This window comes from Pempheris klunzingeri, chromosome 19 (assembly GCF_042242105.1).
Source record: "Pempheris klunzingeri isolate RE-2024b chromosome 19, fPemKlu1.hap1, whole genome shotgun sequence".
Taxonomy (NCBI): domain Eukaryota; kingdom Metazoa; phylum Chordata; class Actinopteri; order Acropomatiformes; family Pempheridae; genus Pempheris; species Pempheris klunzingeri.
In genome coordinates this window covers 10,651,164-10,670,356 of record NC_092030.1, presented here as the reverse complement: position 1 = coordinate 10,670,356, position 19,193 = coordinate 10,651,164, and the positions used below count along the sequence as shown (strand labels likewise).

Sequence of the window (19,193 nt, the reverse complement as noted above, 5' to 3'; positions counted from 1 at the left end):
GTATAAACTGTGTAAAGCGCTTTGTGAAGCACTTTGCTACCTTGTTTAGAAAGCTGCTGTTAAAGTGTATATAAAATATGCGTGGAAGATTTCATTGTAAAACACTGTACTGAACTGACGCACCTAAATGCCCCACACGCACTGTGGATGACGACATACGCTTTATATGAGATTTGAGCTCTCAGCTGAGGCCAAGAGTCATTGGCTAAAGTTAGAAAATGCTGCATTCCGATTGGCTACAGGAGCTGTCATTTGATTTCACGCTGCCAATACACTTAACCAGTGACCTACTAACACAGATCTGTGAGTCAGTAGCAACCTTGAGAGGAAAAAGCAAAGGGAGGAAAGCTAGGTACTTTGCAACTTGTAGGATTTTATTGAGTAATTTCCTCCTTTGCCTATGGGAAACCTGAACTTCTTACCTGTGTTTGATACGCGGTGGAAAACCAGAGCAAGTCCTCCAACAAAGGGCTAGATAAGGTACAGTTTTGATTTGATGTTAACAGTAAGCCAACCGTAGCCGTGCGGGGTGGTGTTGTGTTTACAGCCCCAGAATCACAGCGGCGCTTAACAGTTAGCTAGCTAGCTATATTATATATTAATGCACCAAGTGACTAACCTCTGTGTTTGTAAAACCATTTCAAATTTAGAATAGCCACGTCAGGATTCACATTGCGTGTGAAATGCAAGTACTATATGGTAAATACGACTGCACTGTATTAGCAGTTCTTTTGTAATGTTACATAGCTGGTAGAGGTATAAAAGTAGAGCGGCCGGTGTAAGAGTCATGTATTTAACTGTTACAGGTACGATGGCCTACCAGCAGCAGGAGTTTACGGAGTGCGACACAGTGTCGTTACGTTAACTCTGAATTTGATGTGGCTGGCAGTACCGTTGGTCAAAGCCTTAACGGCTTCAGTCGGTGTATAGCCGTATTCAGTCAGTCAATTATTAATCCGTTAACGTAATGTTAACAGAGCAACGTTTTCTATAGTGTACTTGATGTAGTTTGTGCTCGCGTTATAGCAGACTACTTTCAGGGCGTAGATAGACCCCACGCTTCAGCCGCCAGTGTCATGAGTAAGCAAGGCAATGATGTCATGTAACAGAGTGAATGCCCACATTGTCTCAGCGCAGCCTGTTACACATGTATGTAATATATATCTATATATACACACACACACACACACACACACACACACACATATATATATATATATATATAGCCTTCATAATCTAACATATGTGTTATTTAGTATTAAGTGATTTTAATTGCACGCACACACACAGCAGGACAGATATAGGCCCGTATTGTTATGTATTGCATAATGTCTGCAGCCATAGAAATTGCTGGCAGTCGGAGGCCGCGGGGGGTGGGGGGCATGTGTGTGTGTGTGTGGGGGGGGGGGTGCGTTAAGTTTATTGTGTAATACGGACACAATGAAGGAATCTGGGGCAATAGCACGTCTGACGGGCCGCTGCGGGCCGGGCCGGTCCCGGCCGGTCCCACTGTACGTCCGTCGGCCCTGAACCGATGGTGACCCCCCCATCCGAGCTCATGTTGCGGTAATATTACCACCCATTTTTATCACGTGTGATCCAAATTTAGTCTCGATGTCATATGTTGCCTCGTTAGAAAAGACAAAAGGGAATGATCATCCCCGCATAACCCTGACCGTTTTTCATCACTGGTCTCAGAAAACAGACAGACATCTTTAGAGTGGATTACTCCATGTGGATGGTTTCAAATGATACAATTAGGCATGAACCATTCACAGGATTGCAAGTAGAGTACAAATTACTGACATTAGGCTTGTTTCACATCATATTAAATCTCATTAACCCCCAAGTTTCTTCCAGAGGAAAGCAAAGGCACTCGGCTATACATTAGTCATTTATTATTCATGTTTCTCCCTTTATCGTGTACTTCCTAAATGTTAAGGATAATGCTAAGGATAATGTGAGGACACAAAGTCAAGGGATACATTTGTTGTGAAATTACCACACCCCTGACCCTCTTTATTTCTATGAACTGACCTCTTTCCGCAGCAGTCAGAAATCACATTAATTATGTGAGTGTGTTAGGATGACTGGATGTGATGTAGGCCTCAGGTTACAGGCTGTGTGCTTCTGTGTTTGAGCCTCTGCCGGGCCACGTGCTATGATTACAGCTGTCTGTAGTCCTTTGTTCCTTCCTTCCTCTATGGATGGATGGAAGCTTGGAAGCCCAAAACAGGCTATTCAAATAATACAGCATTCAAACTATTATTTTGTAACAGCTATAAGTCACGTAAAGATTAAATCTTTACTCAGATGTTACTCATGAGGTGATAGTGGGTTATAGTTATAATAATTATCACTTTAATAATACCACTTTAATAATATCTGTCTACCAAGATCAGCACTTAAATGGAGCTTTAAGAAGAAGGAATTGCTTTACAACAGAATGGATGCTTAGTGTTTGGAATTTGCTAACTCTTAATGTTTGACACCCCTTGGCATTTAGTGCATACCTACCCATAGCATATACCGCCGACTGAAGCTTCTTTTAAGCACACTGGGGCTTCATCTGTTGTTTTCATTATTGATTTATCTATATTATTTTACCAATCAATCAATTCATTGATCATCCATAAAATGTGAAAAATAGTAAAAGTGCCCATCACAAGTTTCCCAGAGCTCGAGGTGTCTTGAAATAAATAAGAGTTATTTGTCTGACCACTTATCAATAAACTGAAGATGTTCAGTTTACTGTGGTATAATACAAGAAAAAGCTTTGACATAAACAATTGATTGATTATCAAAATAGTTTTTTGTAGATCAACAAATGAACTGACAATTGTTTCAGCTCTAAAACACATATACATTCATCACATGCTTTTTTGACCTTTTGTACAGGCATTTAAACAGGATAAATAAATCATCAAAGCATATATTAATCAAGAAATGTAACACATTTGCCCCATCTTAACATTACACCCTTTAAGCGACACCAGTTGTACGATACACTAATGTATTTGCCAGTAAGGCATTTTAAAAAAGTGGTATTGGTCAATATTACGCAACATGAGATTGAACAAAAATATTCCATACCGATACAGATTCTGTCTCCACCAGATCACTCAACAAATATTCCTTAAGTTAAGACGTTTAAGATGTGTTTTTTAATCTTGACAAAAAAAGATTTGTCTGACTTTTTAAGAATCTCATCTGGTTTACCTACTTGATTAAAAGAGGAACTCATTCTGTCATATTCCTATCCTTCCATTTTAACTCTTCAGAGTCTCGGACCACCCGTCGGCGTCAAAGACACAAACACAAAGAAAGCTAGCTAAACAGTTTTAATGGGAAACACAAAGGTAAAATGAAAAGTAGTAAAAAAACAGCCATTTTACCCCAAGACTCTGGAGGGTTAAGTTCCTTTTGAACTAGAGTTAGTGATCTCAGCAGTTCTGAAACAGCTACATTTACATGCATTCATAGTAACTGTGTGTGTGTGTGTGTGCAACCTGGTCAGTAAACAGTCAGTGGAAATGGCCACTCATCATCTGATTTTCTTAACACACCCAGATCCGCCTCCTATGTCCTTGTGATCGCAGCAGCTAACACTAATATTAGCCTTTGTTCTCAGTCTCATTGAGGCAACAAAGAAATACAGTTATGGCGATTTCCACACATACAATCATCGATCCTAGAGTTCATCTGATACCTGATCAGTGTAACCATTGAATGAGCTGTGTGGGTGAGAGTGCATTAGTTAGATCCCATGAATACAATAAAACTTTTGACTCGCTCGTAGTTCATAAATACAATGTATTGATTAGTTTATGTTTATGGGTAGTGGTTAGCTGGCTAGCCAAATGTTACTACTGTATTCACCTCCTGAAAAAATATCTGCATGAAAGAAGTGGGAGGTTGACTGCTCAATTGTCTAAAGTAATGTTGTCATGATACCAGAATTTTAAACTGTGATACAATACTAGTATTTAAAAAATGATCTTCGATACCTCTCTGATACCACAGCAAAAAAAGTCATTGGTACACAATCTAGGATAACTTTTTCTTTTTCTATGAACAACCTACATACAGATACAGAAAAACCAAATGACTGCATTGCTTCTACAGATCAGTTATGATCAATCACTTCCTGAACAGCTCTCAATCAGCAGATAGATTTATGAATCTGAGATTTATTGAGATTTATATGAGATTTATTTGTGAAAGCACCCAAATTTTGGACAAATGATACATTATGGTGCTTAACCACAGCTATCGCAGTGTACAACACGATGAACTCAACTAGTGTCGGTACCATTAACTAACCAATAACAAGGTAGGTAGCTAAATTTAGCCATGCTCTGAAGTAGATTGCTTGCTAACTTAATGTTAACGTTAATGGTTACAGTATCTAGCTCAGGGCAAACTTTCTGAGCTCATCAGCATCATGTCTCTGCATCATACGCCTCGTTTTTTTATTATTGACAATAACTGTACACTTACTAAATTACATTAACACAACATTACCTTTTTTTTTATAGTTTCAGTACTTTCAATAAAACTTATCAGAAACAATTACAGTACAACTAACCCTTTCATTGTCTGTTTTTTACAGATTTCCTCAACATTCAGTGGATTGAGCAAATGTGGCAGTTACTACTGCTGCATGCGAACATTATGGTTAAAGACCTTTGAGAGTATTGACATTAGCCACCAGTCATAATATGCAATCAATCAAGCAAGAGGTTGACTCCAGTGAGTCCTACAGTGGAGAGGATGCCCTGGTCCTGGCTGTGGCCTTGCAAGGGGCTAACAAAGACCTGAGAGGCCACAAAATCTCTGCAATTCCATTCAAGGCTAAAAGTAACTGTCGCAGGAAAAGGGAGTTTATCCCAGAGGAGAAGAAAGACACCATTTACTGGGAGAGGCGTCGCAAGAACAATGAGGCAGCCAAACGCTCCAGGGAGAAGCGGCGCATAAATGACATGGTGCTTGAGAACAAGCTTATGGCCCTTGGAGAAGAAAATGCCTCCCTCAAGGCTGAGCTGCTGTCGTTGAAGCTTAAGTTTGGCCTTGTGAGCTCAACAGCATATGCCCAAGAAGTTCAGAAGTTATCCAGCTCCAGCACTGGCAACTTCTACCAGGAGTTTGTTCCACCCAGTGCTGGCCAAGGGTCCAACAGGGATTTGGAGCCTCTTCGACTGCAAAGCAGCTGTATATCAGTCATCAAGCATTCACCTCACATGCCCGAGACATGTACTGCATCTTCAGGTAGTTTTGGAATCTGCAGGACCGCAGAGGTTAAGCAAGAACCAGCCGAAAATGGCAGCTATGCACAGGAGAGGAGTAGTCCCTATGAACTCTACAGGAACTACATGGCCAGCCCATTGTCTGGAGTCTACTCCCAGCCTGCGTCATTCCTGCAGATCACCAGGTCAACCAGTAACTCCCCCAGGAGCTCAGATGATGGTGCTGTAAACAAATCATCAGATGGTGAGGATGAGCAGCAGGTCCCAAAAGGGTTAATGCCATCTGTAGCTGACCCAAGAAGCGTCATCGTCTCCACACACAAAGTGCCAGATGCCAGTTCTTCAGCTTTGCCCCATAAACTGCGGATCAAAGCCAGAACCATCCAAATCAAAGTGGAGGCCGTTGACCCAGAATACGAGTCTTCTGGAAAGTCCTCCTCTCCCGTCAGCGTTTCAGAGGGAGGATGCTACCAGACCACTCAGGACACTTCAGAGTACATCCAGTCGTCCCCATGCGCTTTGTCTTTACAGGTCACCAACATGCAAGACTGGACCCACCGGTCTGAGCAGTGGCATGAAAGCAGCACAGAGGTACTGCAGAATGACTGCAAGAGTAGCAGGCTAACCCCAAGCCCCGCCTCAAGCAAAGCAGGTGTGGATGTAAAAGAACTGTCCAATGCACACTCAGATGCTGAGGACTTGTATCTTAAACAGAGCCTTGCTGACCTGTCTGCAAAAGTGGCCTCTCTGAAAAGACTGATGACTTCACAACAAGGGTCTGTGATAGAGTCACCCCAAAGCACCACTGATCATCATGAGTCATTATCAAAAGGATGTTCCTCTGAATGACCTTTGTATGTTTTGCAGTTCCACTGTATTTGCTGTTGCACTGTGTGGTTGATACTAGGGTTAAACAATGTCTCGATTACCGTCAATTTTCACATGAAAGATGTTGAAATAGTGGCAATCCCAAGTAATAGCTGTGGGAGCATGAACAAAGGCTGTTTCCTAATAGAGGCAAATTAAAAACATTGAAAAGAGGCGGAATTACCTGGATTGTAATAGTTCATATAGTAACTACAGTATAATGTACAATACCACAGTATTAATTCCATCACTACAACAGAGTCATGTTACGCTCACCAGTCTGCTGCACAAATACTTTTAACTTTACTCATTAATAGAATTTGAAATTCTACTGTGTTTTTTAACCACTGTAAAGGCACCATCAATGAAAGTTGTCTTGCATTATTTTTTAATTAAAAGCACCCCAGCAACTGGCAGAAATGTGTCCTTTAAGAAAGATTGAAGGCTTGTAATGTGGAAAATCTGCAGGAAATGTTGCATTTCAGAAGCTTGATCAGGGATCAAAGAAATGGAAATGGAAAGGGACTAGAATAATTGGTGATTGAATACAATATTTCTGTCAGAAAAAAAATTGAGTGGTGTGTATGACATGACTCTTGAGCAAGTTTGTGCTGAAATGTACATTATACTGAGTTCATTCAGTATCATGTTAAGTGTAACGTTTCTCCACGTTTAACAGGTAAACATGCGTTTAACGGCAAATTAAAACAGGAGCAGATCCAGATGACAGTGAAGCTTTTTAATAAAGTATGATCAAATGTAAAACAGGAGATCAGAAATATGCCTGTCCCTTTTATATGAACCTGTTTCAAATAAACACCTTGTTCTCGCTGCAGTAGAGCTGGAGGAAATAAAGAATTTCTGGACACTGTTACACTGAATTAACAGTAATTCTTTAGTCAGTGGTGTGTGACAGACATCATTAATGTACAGGACATTGTTATGTGTGAAGCTTTTATTTTTCTTTTGCCAAATTACTCATGACTGCTGTCACTGGGCTCCGGCCATCAGTATAGACCTACTGTCACTGACTACTGTTCTGCCTTGATTCTGTGGAGCCGTGGAGCCCCAGGTAGTAAAGGCTGACTCCAGCCTGCACTGCTGCCATTGTTGTTAAATGTTCGGCTCAGGGGCACTAGCAAATGGAATCCACAAGGTTTTTCATTAATGTATGGTTATTATATCCATTTGTATCTTGGTGTGACGACAGAATAACAGTAGTTGGAGACGCAGTCCATACTTCAGCTTTAGAGGAATGTTCAGTAGTGCTTTATTTTAATGATTTTCTGAATGATTATCACTAATTTCCAGGACATTTCCTGGAGAGAACTATGTAATTTGGTACTAACACTGGGAAAAATAGATGTTTAATTGGTACACATCCAAATACTTCTAGATAAATGCTAATTGTAACCCAGAGATTCTTTCATTGCACAGTAGGTCAGTTAAGTATGCAAAAATGTCAAATTTGTCCAAAGACAAATATATATTTGACAATAGATGGAGAATACTTTGCAACAATAAATAGCAAATTGATGTTTACATGGGTTTAAATTGAGCTTTTTTTATAGGACATCCCTAGTTTCACTGTAATCAATACTCAATTACATAGCTCTTTTCAGAAAACTGATTTGACTGGAATCTATGAGAAAATTACAGACCATAATTTACATAATTTCTCAAACCATAATTTACATAATTTCTCTCTCGTCCTTGTTGACTATGTTAATGCTGCTTACTTTCATCACTGCAGCAACCAACGCTGTATTTTTTGTACATGTTGAAACAACTTCACAGCCACCACGCGACATGCTCCTTTGACTCTGCTGTAGTTTAAAAAGCAGAAAGTTACAGATTTTGGCTTTAACATAAGTTTAGCGTAACTTTTAAATAGGCTTCGCTTTTGTTTGTTTTTTGTGGATTTTTGTTGATTATTTAAACCCTCCAGACCGCTGGTTAAACCGAGAAAGTGTGTGACACTGGCTGGAGAATTGTGACTATGCAATTCATTTCAAAGAATGGTGTGAGCATTTGTTGTCCTAGCTTGGAATATCTTGATGGTGGTGATAACTCCATTTTGACAGCAGTCTGAAGTCCAACTACCTGTATCTGAACACTTTTCTCAAGATTTATTGTAATGGTGAATTTTTGTTTACAATAAAAGTCTTGTCACTGAATCATGTTTGGTTTTTTTCTTTTTTTATATTATACAAATCTAAACATGATTTCCAGAAAAATAAGTTTAACTGCAAAATAACTACAGTTTAAGATAATGTGACCTCAGAGAAAACATTGCTTTTCTCAAAAATAGTGATATTTTGGCTGATATCCATTTTGGTCTTAGTTTGAAATCATGTCTTCGAGAGTGGATTTCAAGTTCTCATTTTCACAGTCCAAGTCTGACCGACTTAAGTCTGAAGTCTAAAGCTTTGTCCAGTTGTTTCCCAATCAATTAAAACAGCCAGGGGAGGCATGAGACCTAGAGATTTAAAAGTAGATATTTAAACCCAGTGATATAATGTTAAGAGATTTATGTTTATCTAAAATGCATCTCCTATGTTGTTGAATTGGACTGATGAAATCCATCCAGGTTAATGGAGGACCACTGAGCCTCTTTGGATTACAGTGGTGGAGGAATTGTAAAGAGGCAGAAACCTCCTAACCTTGTTAATTCAAGTTGCAGCAAACAGTTTCTAGCAATATGGGTGAACTGATCCCTTAAATCAAAATAGTCTGTAAGAGCTGATTTGGGGCCTGCTGTTGAAACAGTTCTGTTACAGCTGACATTTTGACTTCCAATAGGATTAAACATACAGGTACGATTAATAATTAAAACCAAGGCTCTGGTCCAACCTGGAGTCCAGTTTCAGGACTCTTCTTGTGCTTGTCTACTTCTTCAGAAACACTGGAAACAAAGTTGTGTCGGTGCTCTTGTTATAGGCACTTGTGAATATGACATAGCCTCTGCTGACCAGAACCGACTTTGACCAGATATGATGACTTCTCTTTAGATCTATGGAACCTGATGGGACCATAACAGCAGATTATGGTAAAACAAAGACAAATTACACTTTGTGTTTGTTGTCAAGATAAGCTGAAGACATCTTGGCATAGTTTTCCCTTATGAACAAACATTGTAGCATTGTCGAATATGGAAGTCCATTGTGGTGAAAACAAAAGATCCTGAAAGTCATTGTAATGAGCCTTTCTTGAAATAATGACTTAGTGTCTCAAAATAATGACTTGGTATCTCACAATTCTCCAAATTTTGCACAAGCCTAAGTTGTGCACAGTTTAAGAACGTTCTTAAATCATACTAAGTCATTATCTCGAGATACATAATCATCATTTCGTGAAGGTTTCTCACTATAATGACTCTTTTTTCCATCACATTGACTCCATAATTTGAAGTGGAGCATCACTTTTGTAAAGTTTGTGCATTAGAAATGATTTCAATTGTTATTCATAATAAAAGGACGTGCAGGGTAACATGTATGTGATACTTTTCGTAATTGAGTGATGATCCTGGAATTCTAGTATTTGTCTCGCAGCTCCTGTTCAGACTGCATATAAATCACGTGACGCCAGCACGTGACTGGGTTCACAGTTGAAAGTCAAACAGCACTGCGGCTCCTCAGCATGGCGGTCCTGCTGGGACGTAGAGTCCTGTGGCAAGCCTTCCGCGGGCTAACAGCGGACAGCGGGCTGGCAGCTGCCTCTTCTTGCTCCAGCCACCATGTTTTCACCGCCAACGCCTCGGCTTGTCCTCGTCTGAACGCTCACGGGGCCGCAGCTATACGACGTTACAGCTCCGACTCTAAGGATGACCTGCGCGTGAGGTACCTAGAGGGAGAAGACGCCGGTAAGTTCCGGTCATAACCGGCGCCAATTCAAAATCAAGTTTTTGGATAGAAAACTGGTTCGGTTTCTCTTTGAGGAAGTCCTGTTTGCATTCCAGCTACCGTGAGCTGGCTGTACAGGTGCAGTGGTGTAGAGGCACAGTCCACTGTAGGTGCTAACAGGAAAGAAGCCCCGCCCATCACCACAGTGAAGTTACGCATTGACGTCATTTTCTTACGTGACCCCACCACGGTGGGGAAATAGACTTCCTGACAGTAGAGCACCTTGTTCCTGTGCACAGGCGCAGACCACAGACTTCATGGACAGGTCTAAGGTGCAGATCTGAGAGATGGTTTAATATAATAACTGCTAATGAAAACAACCATTTAATCTTTAAGTCTCCGTGCAGGTAGTTTTAATCACCCAGGTTTGGAGATGTCTCTGGAGGCAGGAAATAAAATAACAAATGCTGAATCGCATCTTAACTAATCAAACACTCGTTCCACTGTTAGGCATCAGAATCCGTGCTGATACTGACTCTTGATTTGATATTAGTCCTCTCTTTCCCAAATTCAGAATCTGGAAATCTGTATTCCTCACAGCGTGGAACTCATTCATATCAGGAAGTACAAGGTTAAGGATTCCTGGGGCTCTAAAAACTGAGTTGGTAGCTGCTGTGATTAAATGAAAGAAAACCGTAAATGTCATGTCATTGATGGATGGATTCTTGGCGTGTGTGTTCACATTGTTAAAGTAACAAAAGAAAGTATTTACACTAAGGTTTTTTTTGACTGTGCTTTTCATAAATGTTATTCTCCTTCAATGGGCGAAGGAAAAGGAGGAGCTCCTCACAGCTGGAAAGAAATAAAAAGGAATTATGGCAGCTGAAACAGCTGAAGGAATGCCGCAGAAAAATAAAGAGACTTAATTTTTCTGTGAAAATATTTTCCTGTAACTGTCAGTTTGGTTGACGTCTGACACCTCTTGCAAAATATTGTATGATATCCTATTCATATAAATTGTATGATAAATTGTAAGTATTGGTGTAGATCCTCTATACATCTACTTTATGTAGGATGTAACCAGGACTCATCATTTCAGTTTTCATGGTTCAGTCTTGATGGACGTGCTTGTGATCTCCAGTTGTGAAATCTTGGTGCTATTCGAACACGTTGCTCTTTGTGAAAGTAAAGATATCTGTGTGCTGTTGCTGATCAGCATGATGTGATTGTCTTTCAGGTATTGTTGTGGTTGGGATCAATCGACCAAAAGCCAAAAATGCCATAAGCAAAAATCTGGTCAAAATGGTATGTATTGCTATTTCCCTTTTAATATTTATTTGAACATATTAAAGATGACTAAGCCAATGATTGGTTACACAAGTATAGCTGGAATTCTGTTTCTGTGGGTTGCACTCAGGCTTGTGTGCGTGGAGGTCTCTCAGAGACGTTCATGTGGCTGTTTCCCTGAAACTCGCCTCCAGACACGAGTTGAGTCAACTAATCAACTTGCTTGATGTGCAGAGCCGAATGGCACACTGTTGAATTATGGAAGGTGTGCACATCGGCTCCACTGGAGTCTCAGCAACCTGTGGTTACCACCTTTATGAGTGAATTTGCAGAAACGTTTATGTGCACCCTCAGAAGGCTCATTCCAGCTTAACAATGATGACTAGGCAGTGTATAGAAAGTAGTCAGTGCATCTTTAAAAAATACTGATGCTCCTGAACCTCTTAACTGGCTTCAAGCACTCGGGTTTAGTTTTCTTATCATTTCTGATGTCTGAGTTTGTCTTGAAATATGCTCCATTTTATTATTTTTGTTGGGTAATATCAAGTGAGTTTTACATTTAGATCATTTTGAGAGATGTTTTAGGTTTATATTTCATCGTTATTTTGTCTTTCAGATGTTTGAAACTGTGGAGGATATCAAGAAGAATAATAAAGTGCGCAGTGTCATTTTATGCAGTTTGGCTCCTGGGATCTTCTGTGCAGGTACAGTCTCCTTGGTTATCGTTGTTATCGAGGTATGTTTGACTGTCTGGAATGTCTAGAACATTCTGTATTCGGCATGATATTCCAAAATCTTGGTAATGAAGCTTTGTTAGGTGCCAAAGCTCTGAGTGATGGACCACAGTGTCCTCCTGCTGTATTTTTCAGGAAGCCATGGGTCTCTGGCTTGATACCAAGGTTTTGTGTCTGTGTGCAGGTGCAGACTTGAAGGAGAGGGCCAAGATGCATCAGAGTGAAGTGGGACCGTTTGTGTCCAAAGCAAGAGCCCTTATCACAGAACTGGGTAAAGACTGTAAAAAATGATGGACTTTATGGTTTCTCTAGATCACGATATTCTAAATGAAAGTACTGGCACGGAAGTTCCTGTCACTCCGTAATAAGTGAAGCAATAACAGTTTCCAACAATGTGGTTTGATTTGTAGTTGAGTAGTGCAGTTTATTTAATGTGTACATAATAAGTACATTTTGTACGTGTCTCTTGACTCGTACCTTGTTGTCTTTTCTTTTCCAGGTAACCTGCCGGTACCAACGATTGCTGCCATTGATGGAGCTGCCTTAGGAGGAGGCTTGGAGATGGCCCTTTCATGTGACATCAGAATTGCCTGTAAGACTATTTTGAGGTTACAAATAAGTCTGCCTCTGGTCTATGTGGGAAACACTAGTTTTTATTAGCAGTGCAAAAGGTTTTGGTTGAAGTTTAACAGAGCAGTAGAATCATTAACCGATTCATAACAAACATTGACAAACTCCTTTTTCTACGGTACAAACTGGAATACTTGCAGTAATTCATTGCTGAATTTGCCAGTGTAACGACTTGTATTTCCTTGTATTTTAGGAACACAGCGGCATATTTGATTAGTCCAGTTAGAAATAAAGTTCTAAATCTACAAAATGAATGGAATATGTGTTTTTCTGTCACTGAGCAGTGAGTGTATACCCAGTGATTTTAGAACTTGTATTAGTTATTAATGAACATAATATTTACTTCTTTTTATTTTATCTTGTCAAATGCAGCTGTATTGGTAGCGGTGGTGGTAGCAGCAGTAGTAGTAGTAGTATATATGTGTAGCAGTAACACTGCTCTTTGATCTCTCTAGCTAATACTGCAAAAATGGGACTAGTGGAAACCAAACTGGCAATTATTCCTGGAGCAGGTAAGGCTGGATTATTATTTTTTTTTTTTTTCATTTCATAAGTTCCGGTTAAATTTTTATGTTTGCACATGTCTACACTTCAAGGGACTGCAACACTTGGGGAACTCTATATGAAAAGAGCAAACTTCACAGTAAGGTGGTCGTTCTTAATGGCTACTTTAGAGGCGAACAATGGTAAATTGCACTGATCTGTCCAACAGTGTGGTGCAGAACAAGTTATGAGAATGGCTTTGTGCCATGAGGTCTGCTATAGATATTAGCAATCCCCTTTAGAGTGTAAAATGTCCCTGGCTGAATTACCATACTGATTTTGTGACAACTCAGACCACTTGATTTACAAGCTTACAGGAACTCCAGTTTACCATATGAAAGGCACTCTCCTTTGTCTCTTTGAAAAGTATTGTTCAGGCATTTTTGCTTCTATTGGAGAGGGACAATAGGTGTCTGTGGCCAAAACCATGTACCTCTACTGTGCAGGTGGTACACAGCGTCTCCCCAGGGTGATCGGGGTCTCTCTTGCGAAGGAGCTGATCTTTGCTGCCCGGGTGGTGGATGGAGCAGAGGCGTGTCGTCTAGGTCTCGTCAATCACAGTGTGGAGCAGAACAAGAGTGGAGATGCTGCCTACCTTCGGGCACTGGAGCTTGCTCGTGAGATCAACCCTCAGGTAACAAGAGCGTTTCACTGACAGGCAGACGGAGCTGTGTATCCAGGAAATTGTACACTGAGAGAAAAGCATAAAGGTTAATGAGTGATTAATGTCACAACTAGATAAACAGGCCATGAATAGTTGCCTTATGTTATTGTATTTATTCATGACTGCTTACAAGAGTAATTTATATCACTCAGATGAAACCTTACCACCTTTTAAAAAGGCAGTCACTCTGGGATTTTTGGCTCCACAGGGTCCAATTGCAGTGAGGATGGCAAAACTGGCGATCAACCAGGGGATAGAGGTAAGTGTTAAAGTTCTGTGCAGGGCTGCATTTACAGTATTTTATGATTGCTCTGGTGCAATTGTTCTCAACAGTGTTTCAATTAGCAAAACTCCTAACATGTTTTGAGCCTTTTAGAATGTCATCTCCACAACTGGCACTGGGATGATTCCTCATCCTTGGCCTTGACTCTTTAATTGGCTGCCGGTGGGCTTACAGTCTCATACAGCCAACACATGATGGAAATGTACATTGTCCCAGACATTGAAAAATAATGTTTGTGATTCATAAAACAGTTATACAGACGATCAAGAAAGTTCAGCAAAGGCAGAGTTGTATGGCTCCAGAGTGGGACCTTGGGCCTTAACACCATTGCTTGAAATAAAGGCACACAAGCATTCATGTGTCAAGCAGTCCCTGCACATCAACTGCTTCTCTGTGTCAAGTGATGTTGCAACCATGGCAGTGACTTTTAACAAGGTTATGCTGCAATGTGTTTCATCTAGCCAGTGTTTGTATGTCTAGTATAACAACTGAACACTGCCAAATGCGACTGTATTTAGTGATTAATGATTTTGCACTTTGTATATAGGTACACCCTTTCATGCTTAAACGTAAGGTACACGGTACAAGGTTCATTTGTCATTCTACAATACAGGGTTGCGCAAGACATGTACATTTTAGACCCAGTTGCTACATGAGGATAAAAAAGCTGCTTTCTATGGGGGAGTGTAGAGGATGAGCAAAGAAGGAAGAAGCTGCTCTTTGGGTCAGTTTTTACAACAGAATTTCAGTTTACAAAACTGTTAATGTAAAGAGCTAAATACTGCAAATCTGTAGGAGTCTGGTGGTCCACTACCTGCTCTCACAAATATGCTAAGTGTTAACAAATGAAAGACCTCTAGCAAAATGAATACAGACAACTCCAAAATAAGTAGAAAAAACTCAACTCTGTTTGCAGTCAAAACTCCTGAATGTGTTTTTCACATATGTATGTATATGTAGCAGCCTCTCATATAGTTAAAAAGGAAAAAAAAAAGTTGGGGCCAAGAATATTTCTGACATTTTTGGCTGATGGTTAAAGGATAATTTCAACATATCACACCTCCGCTTTTATTTTAGTATTCACCAAATTAATAGCTGATGTGAAATGCAAGTTGTAGCCCTTTCGTGTTGCACACGTAGAACATCCATCCATCCATCCATCTATCCAACCGCTTATCCGTCAGGGTCGCGGGGGGGGCTGGAGCCAATCCCAGTTTACCCTTCTTGCTGTGAGGCAACAGTGCTAACCACAGCACCACCATGCTGCCCTAGAACATACAGTATATACAGATGATTACATTTAGAATAAAATAAAGTAAAAACAATAACCTGCAGTAAAGTATGTACAGTATGTGCAGTCCCTTGTACTTCTGGTGAAGTGGGGTGGGGGGAGTCTGCTCTGTAGTCTGTAGTGTACGACAGTGGATACTTCTGTGTCTTGCAGCTGGGTGAACAGACTGGTGCTGGAATGGGTGGGTTTTTTTTTTTAGCATCCTCTGGGCTCTGTGCAGACCCCTCACTGATATAGCTGATGCTCTGTAGACGGGTACCAGTGATGCTCTGGGTGGCTTTGATCACCAGCTGCACCCGCTGCCTCCTGTCCTGGGCCCTGCACATCTTGTGCAAATATTTCCTACTAAGACTGAACCTGAAAGTTCTTATCGGAGGATTTAAATGCAGTTGCTTGTTCTTCGCACGGTGTAACCGACAAACGTAGTCAATCATAAAGAAAATTAGAATGTAGACATTTTCAGCTGCACTAAGATGTGCCACTTTCCTCTTCAGGTCGATTTATCTACAGGTCTGGCAATTGAAGAGGCATGCTATGCCCAGGTGAGTAATTTAACAATTCAATTCACAATTTTTTACCCTGCTGTATGAAATCTACCTTTGGTTGGCAGTTCATTAGGTCAGCCAAGCTAAGACTTGTACTGCTTTCATAAATTGTCGGCCAGACTTTATGAACGGGAAAACCTTGTTTTACTCCAACTTGTGGGGGTCGACACATTATGCCCACCTGTTATTGATACTGACCAAGTGGGAAATATTGTCAACTCCAACATTGTGGCTCACTGTAACATTTTTCTAACTCAATGGCTTGTAGTAACGGTCTAAATGATATGACATGAATGGTGCATAATATAATATAATCTAACAGATTATAGATATTACATATCTGAGATATTACATATATCTGAGATTACAGATATATTGTTGGAAAGCTTCAGCTTCATGCTGAATTTAAAGGCTGTAGTTTGTGCTGGTGCTGAATTAGATTATACAGAGTACTGCTTTTTATATCTTCTATAAAATGGGGTGATGAAATATGACAAACACCTCCCTGCAGAGTCTCCCACTGAAAATTGATTAATGGAGATAATATATATAGGCCTGAGATATCTACAGGTAAAACGGTGCATTTTAGTGTGGACATTTGTTTTCCAGGTGATACCAACTAAAGATCGGTTGGAGGGTTTGGCTGCATTCAAGGAGAAGAGGCGTCCTCAATTCAGGGGGGAATGAGGCCACACTCCTCCCAGCAACAGAGTTCTGTCTTCAGCTCTCCTACCGTTCCACTGCTTCCAACATATTTATGGGTGAAACTGTACATGTCAACGCATTAACCTGTACAGTCCCCAGAGGACGCCTGTTTGACTGCAGGACATCAGGGTCCATCCCGGCTGGTGTTTTTGCCAGTGACTTGTTCAGCTGTCAAGCACTTGCTGGATGTGTCAACTAACACTTTAGGATTCGGAGAAACCAAGCAAACTAACCAAGCCACTGCTTACAATACTTCAAACTTCTGCAATCTATAACATCAAGTACTGCAGTGTGATTGGCAGATCCCAAACCGTAGCCTCTTTGGACTGTGAAACCAATCAGAGAGCCATTGAAATTTCCACAAGGTTCTGTCAATTCTGCACATGGATGCTGCATCAGAAGGTTTATTGTTTTTTTTACTGTGTTAGAAATGTACCACTGTCTTCGTAACAATGAATAACTCAAGGTTTCTGCATGAAACTATGGTTGGCATTTGGATTCAACTCTTAATGCTACTATGTGTAGGATTTAACGAATTCTGGTTCTGCCTCCCTGTATTAGTAACAAAAATGACAGTTACCCAAACGAACAACACATAGGCTAAACCATGTATCAACGGAATTGTTTTATTTTTCTACGAATCAGAGCTTATGCCAATGGATTAATGTTAACACTACAACAACACACACTGCAAACACAAACTTAAATCAGAATAATTTTAAAGATGTTGTAATCAGAAACATTCTACATGTGGTGGCTCTAAATGAAATAAAGGCTAATTCTCATCCTGCTTAGCGGTTTTTAATGTGATTCTGTAACACTAAATTTACACTAGATATGAGACATGTCAGACTTGAACACTGGAGATGCGGAGGGATGCCATTCACTATGAGCTGAAAATCATCCAGGTGCCCATCACTACTGTCACTAAGACTAAGACGCCACAAACACTTGATATACACTTCAAAAGATGCTTCAGAGGCGCGTGTTTGCATCCTCTTAAAAGGAAATAGTTTTTAATTATATTGCCATTTTGCAAAATCATTATTTTGAGATTGGAAGTTCATTCTCAGCTTTGGAAAAGTTTTAGTCAGTGGAAGGTGCTTGTTCAGCTGGTACTGTATTGATAGTTTGCTCATATAGAGTAAGCTTTATCTACTGATGAAGGCACTGGAAAAAGCTCGAGTTCATTTTTTAAAGACATCTTTTCTACAGAGCTCCCAATATACTTTAACATTTGTGTGCACAAGATTTAAAAAAAAATCTCTTTTAGGACTGAAGAGACTGTATTTTTCATTATATGACAAAAATTGACACCAGAAAGTGTAAACATGCATAACATTTTAACATGCACTTATTTTCCCAATGCCTTATGTATTGAAATGTGTTTTTGGGACCCCTTTCCACACCTGGTCAGATGTTCTAACCACGCAGCAGTGACTCTCACAGGCACCCTGAGGTGGCCTGGAGTACAGTCATTGCTGTATCCATACAGATGGAAACGGTCATCAGTTAGGAAGCACTTCAATTCATTTCAAGTTGCCTTTCCCTCTGTACTACATGTGTTTGTGTCTTCGTTGATTCAGCTGTCAGAATCTTTTTTGTAAACCAAGCCTCAAACTGCTTTTATGGAACTGTTGATGAATGAGTCAGGCCCAGTGAAGATGTGTTATTTTAGTAAGTGAAATGAGCCTGTGAGCCTTCTTCACAGTGGACAGGCCACAAGGCATGAGACCATGTCACGCAGGTGAATAATAAAACTTGTCACACAGAAATGCTTCTTTGCCCCCATTTGTAGTGTTTTAAGTGCACATAATTACTTGATGACATCAGGTTGTCATACTGTCTCCACTTGTAGTGCTATGGTGCCTGGCAGTTACATTATTTGGGCCATGTTCAGAAAGGATTGGAGTCCTTGCATGCAGTGAGCTCTAGTACTGGTAGAGCTGGTGGAACAAAAAAGAAAGGAACTGAGTAGTCTTGTTATATTTTAGAATCTAGAGGTCTAATTTTTGGAACTTTTGGAATGTGAGTAATGACTGACTATGATTTATTATGAAGCAGTTCTAAATTTATTGATTATACACTGCTTATAAATTCTAATAGAATGTAAGCAAAGTGTTATGGTACACAAAACAACATGAAACATTTCATGAAACTGATGAGGATTACATTTACATACTGTAATTGTAATATTGGGGCTATTGTATACTTAGGGAGAAAAAATGCTAGTGTCATTGAACTGAGCAGTGAGTCAGTTGCTATTATGATGTAAAGACAGTAGAAGCAGATTGGAGGTTTCCGGCGTAACTTCACCTACTTCCATAGTGAGGGGAGAATTCCAAGTGTCTGAAGAGGTTAAAACAGCAACATTTGTAGTATACAGAAGAACTTTATTGCCAGACCAAAGTGTGTCAGCTTGTGGCCTTCATCAGCGCCATGAAATGAGAAAGAACAAATTACATTTGCATTGTCTGAAATGAATGGAATCAGTTAGAAGTATTAAGTGTTGTGGCATGTAGTTTTAAAATCAACACCACTGGGTCATGTTTTTAG

General features: G+C 40.1%; 2 protein-coding genes across 2 annotated transcripts; both read left to right on the top strand.

Annotated features, from left to right (window-relative positions):
* Nucleotides 1-317: 317 nt before the first annotated feature.
* Nucleotides 318-6,952, top strand: nfil3 (nuclear factor, interleukin 3 regulated). The gene is made up of 2 exons (XM_070850600.1): nucleotides 318-480; nucleotides 4,613-6,952. Exon 2 carries the CDS (start codon nucleotides 4,722-4,724, stop codon nucleotides 6,093-6,095), a length of 1,374 nt encoding a protein of 457 aa, XP_070706701.1. The 5' UTR covers nucleotides 318-480; nucleotides 4,613-4,721; the 3' UTR covers nucleotides 6,096-6,952.
* Nucleotides 6,953-9,732: 2,780 nt separating this feature from the next.
* On the top strand, nucleotides 9,733-18,428 carry auh (AU RNA binding protein/enoyl-CoA hydratase). Its single transcript, XM_070850903.1, has 10 exons — nucleotides 9,733-9,975; nucleotides 11,193-11,260; nucleotides 11,859-11,946; nucleotides 12,161-12,247; nucleotides 12,476-12,568; nucleotides 13,062-13,118; nucleotides 13,596-13,783; nucleotides 14,022-14,072; nucleotides 15,882-15,929; nucleotides 16,542-18,428. The coding sequence occupies exons 1-10, from the start codon at nucleotides 9,753-9,755 to the stop codon at nucleotides 16,617-16,619; spliced, it is 981 nt and encodes a 326-aa protein (XP_070707004.1). The 5' UTR covers nucleotides 9,733-9,752; the 3' UTR covers nucleotides 16,620-18,428.
* Nucleotides 18,429-19,193: the final 765 nt, after the last annotated feature.

Excerpts from the sequence above, each read along its gene's own strand:
- auh (XM_070850903.1), top strand. The coding sequence starts at position 9,753 with ATGGCGGTCCTGCTGGGACGTAGAGTCCTGTGGCAAGCCTTCCGCGGG. Across the intron at positions 13,119-13,595 it reads GGCAATTATTCCTGGAGCAG|GTGGTACACAGCGTCTCCCC; the intron begins GTAAGGCTGGAT and ends TCTACTGTGCAG. Across the intron at positions 13,784-14,021 it reads CTCGTGAGATCAACCCTCAG|GGTCCAATTGCAGTGAGGAT; the intron begins GTAACAAGAGCG and ends TTGGCTCCACAG.
- nfil3 (XM_070850600.1), top strand. The coding sequence starts at position 4,722 with ATGCAATCAATCAAGCAAGAGGTTGACTCCAGTGAGTCCTACAGTGGA.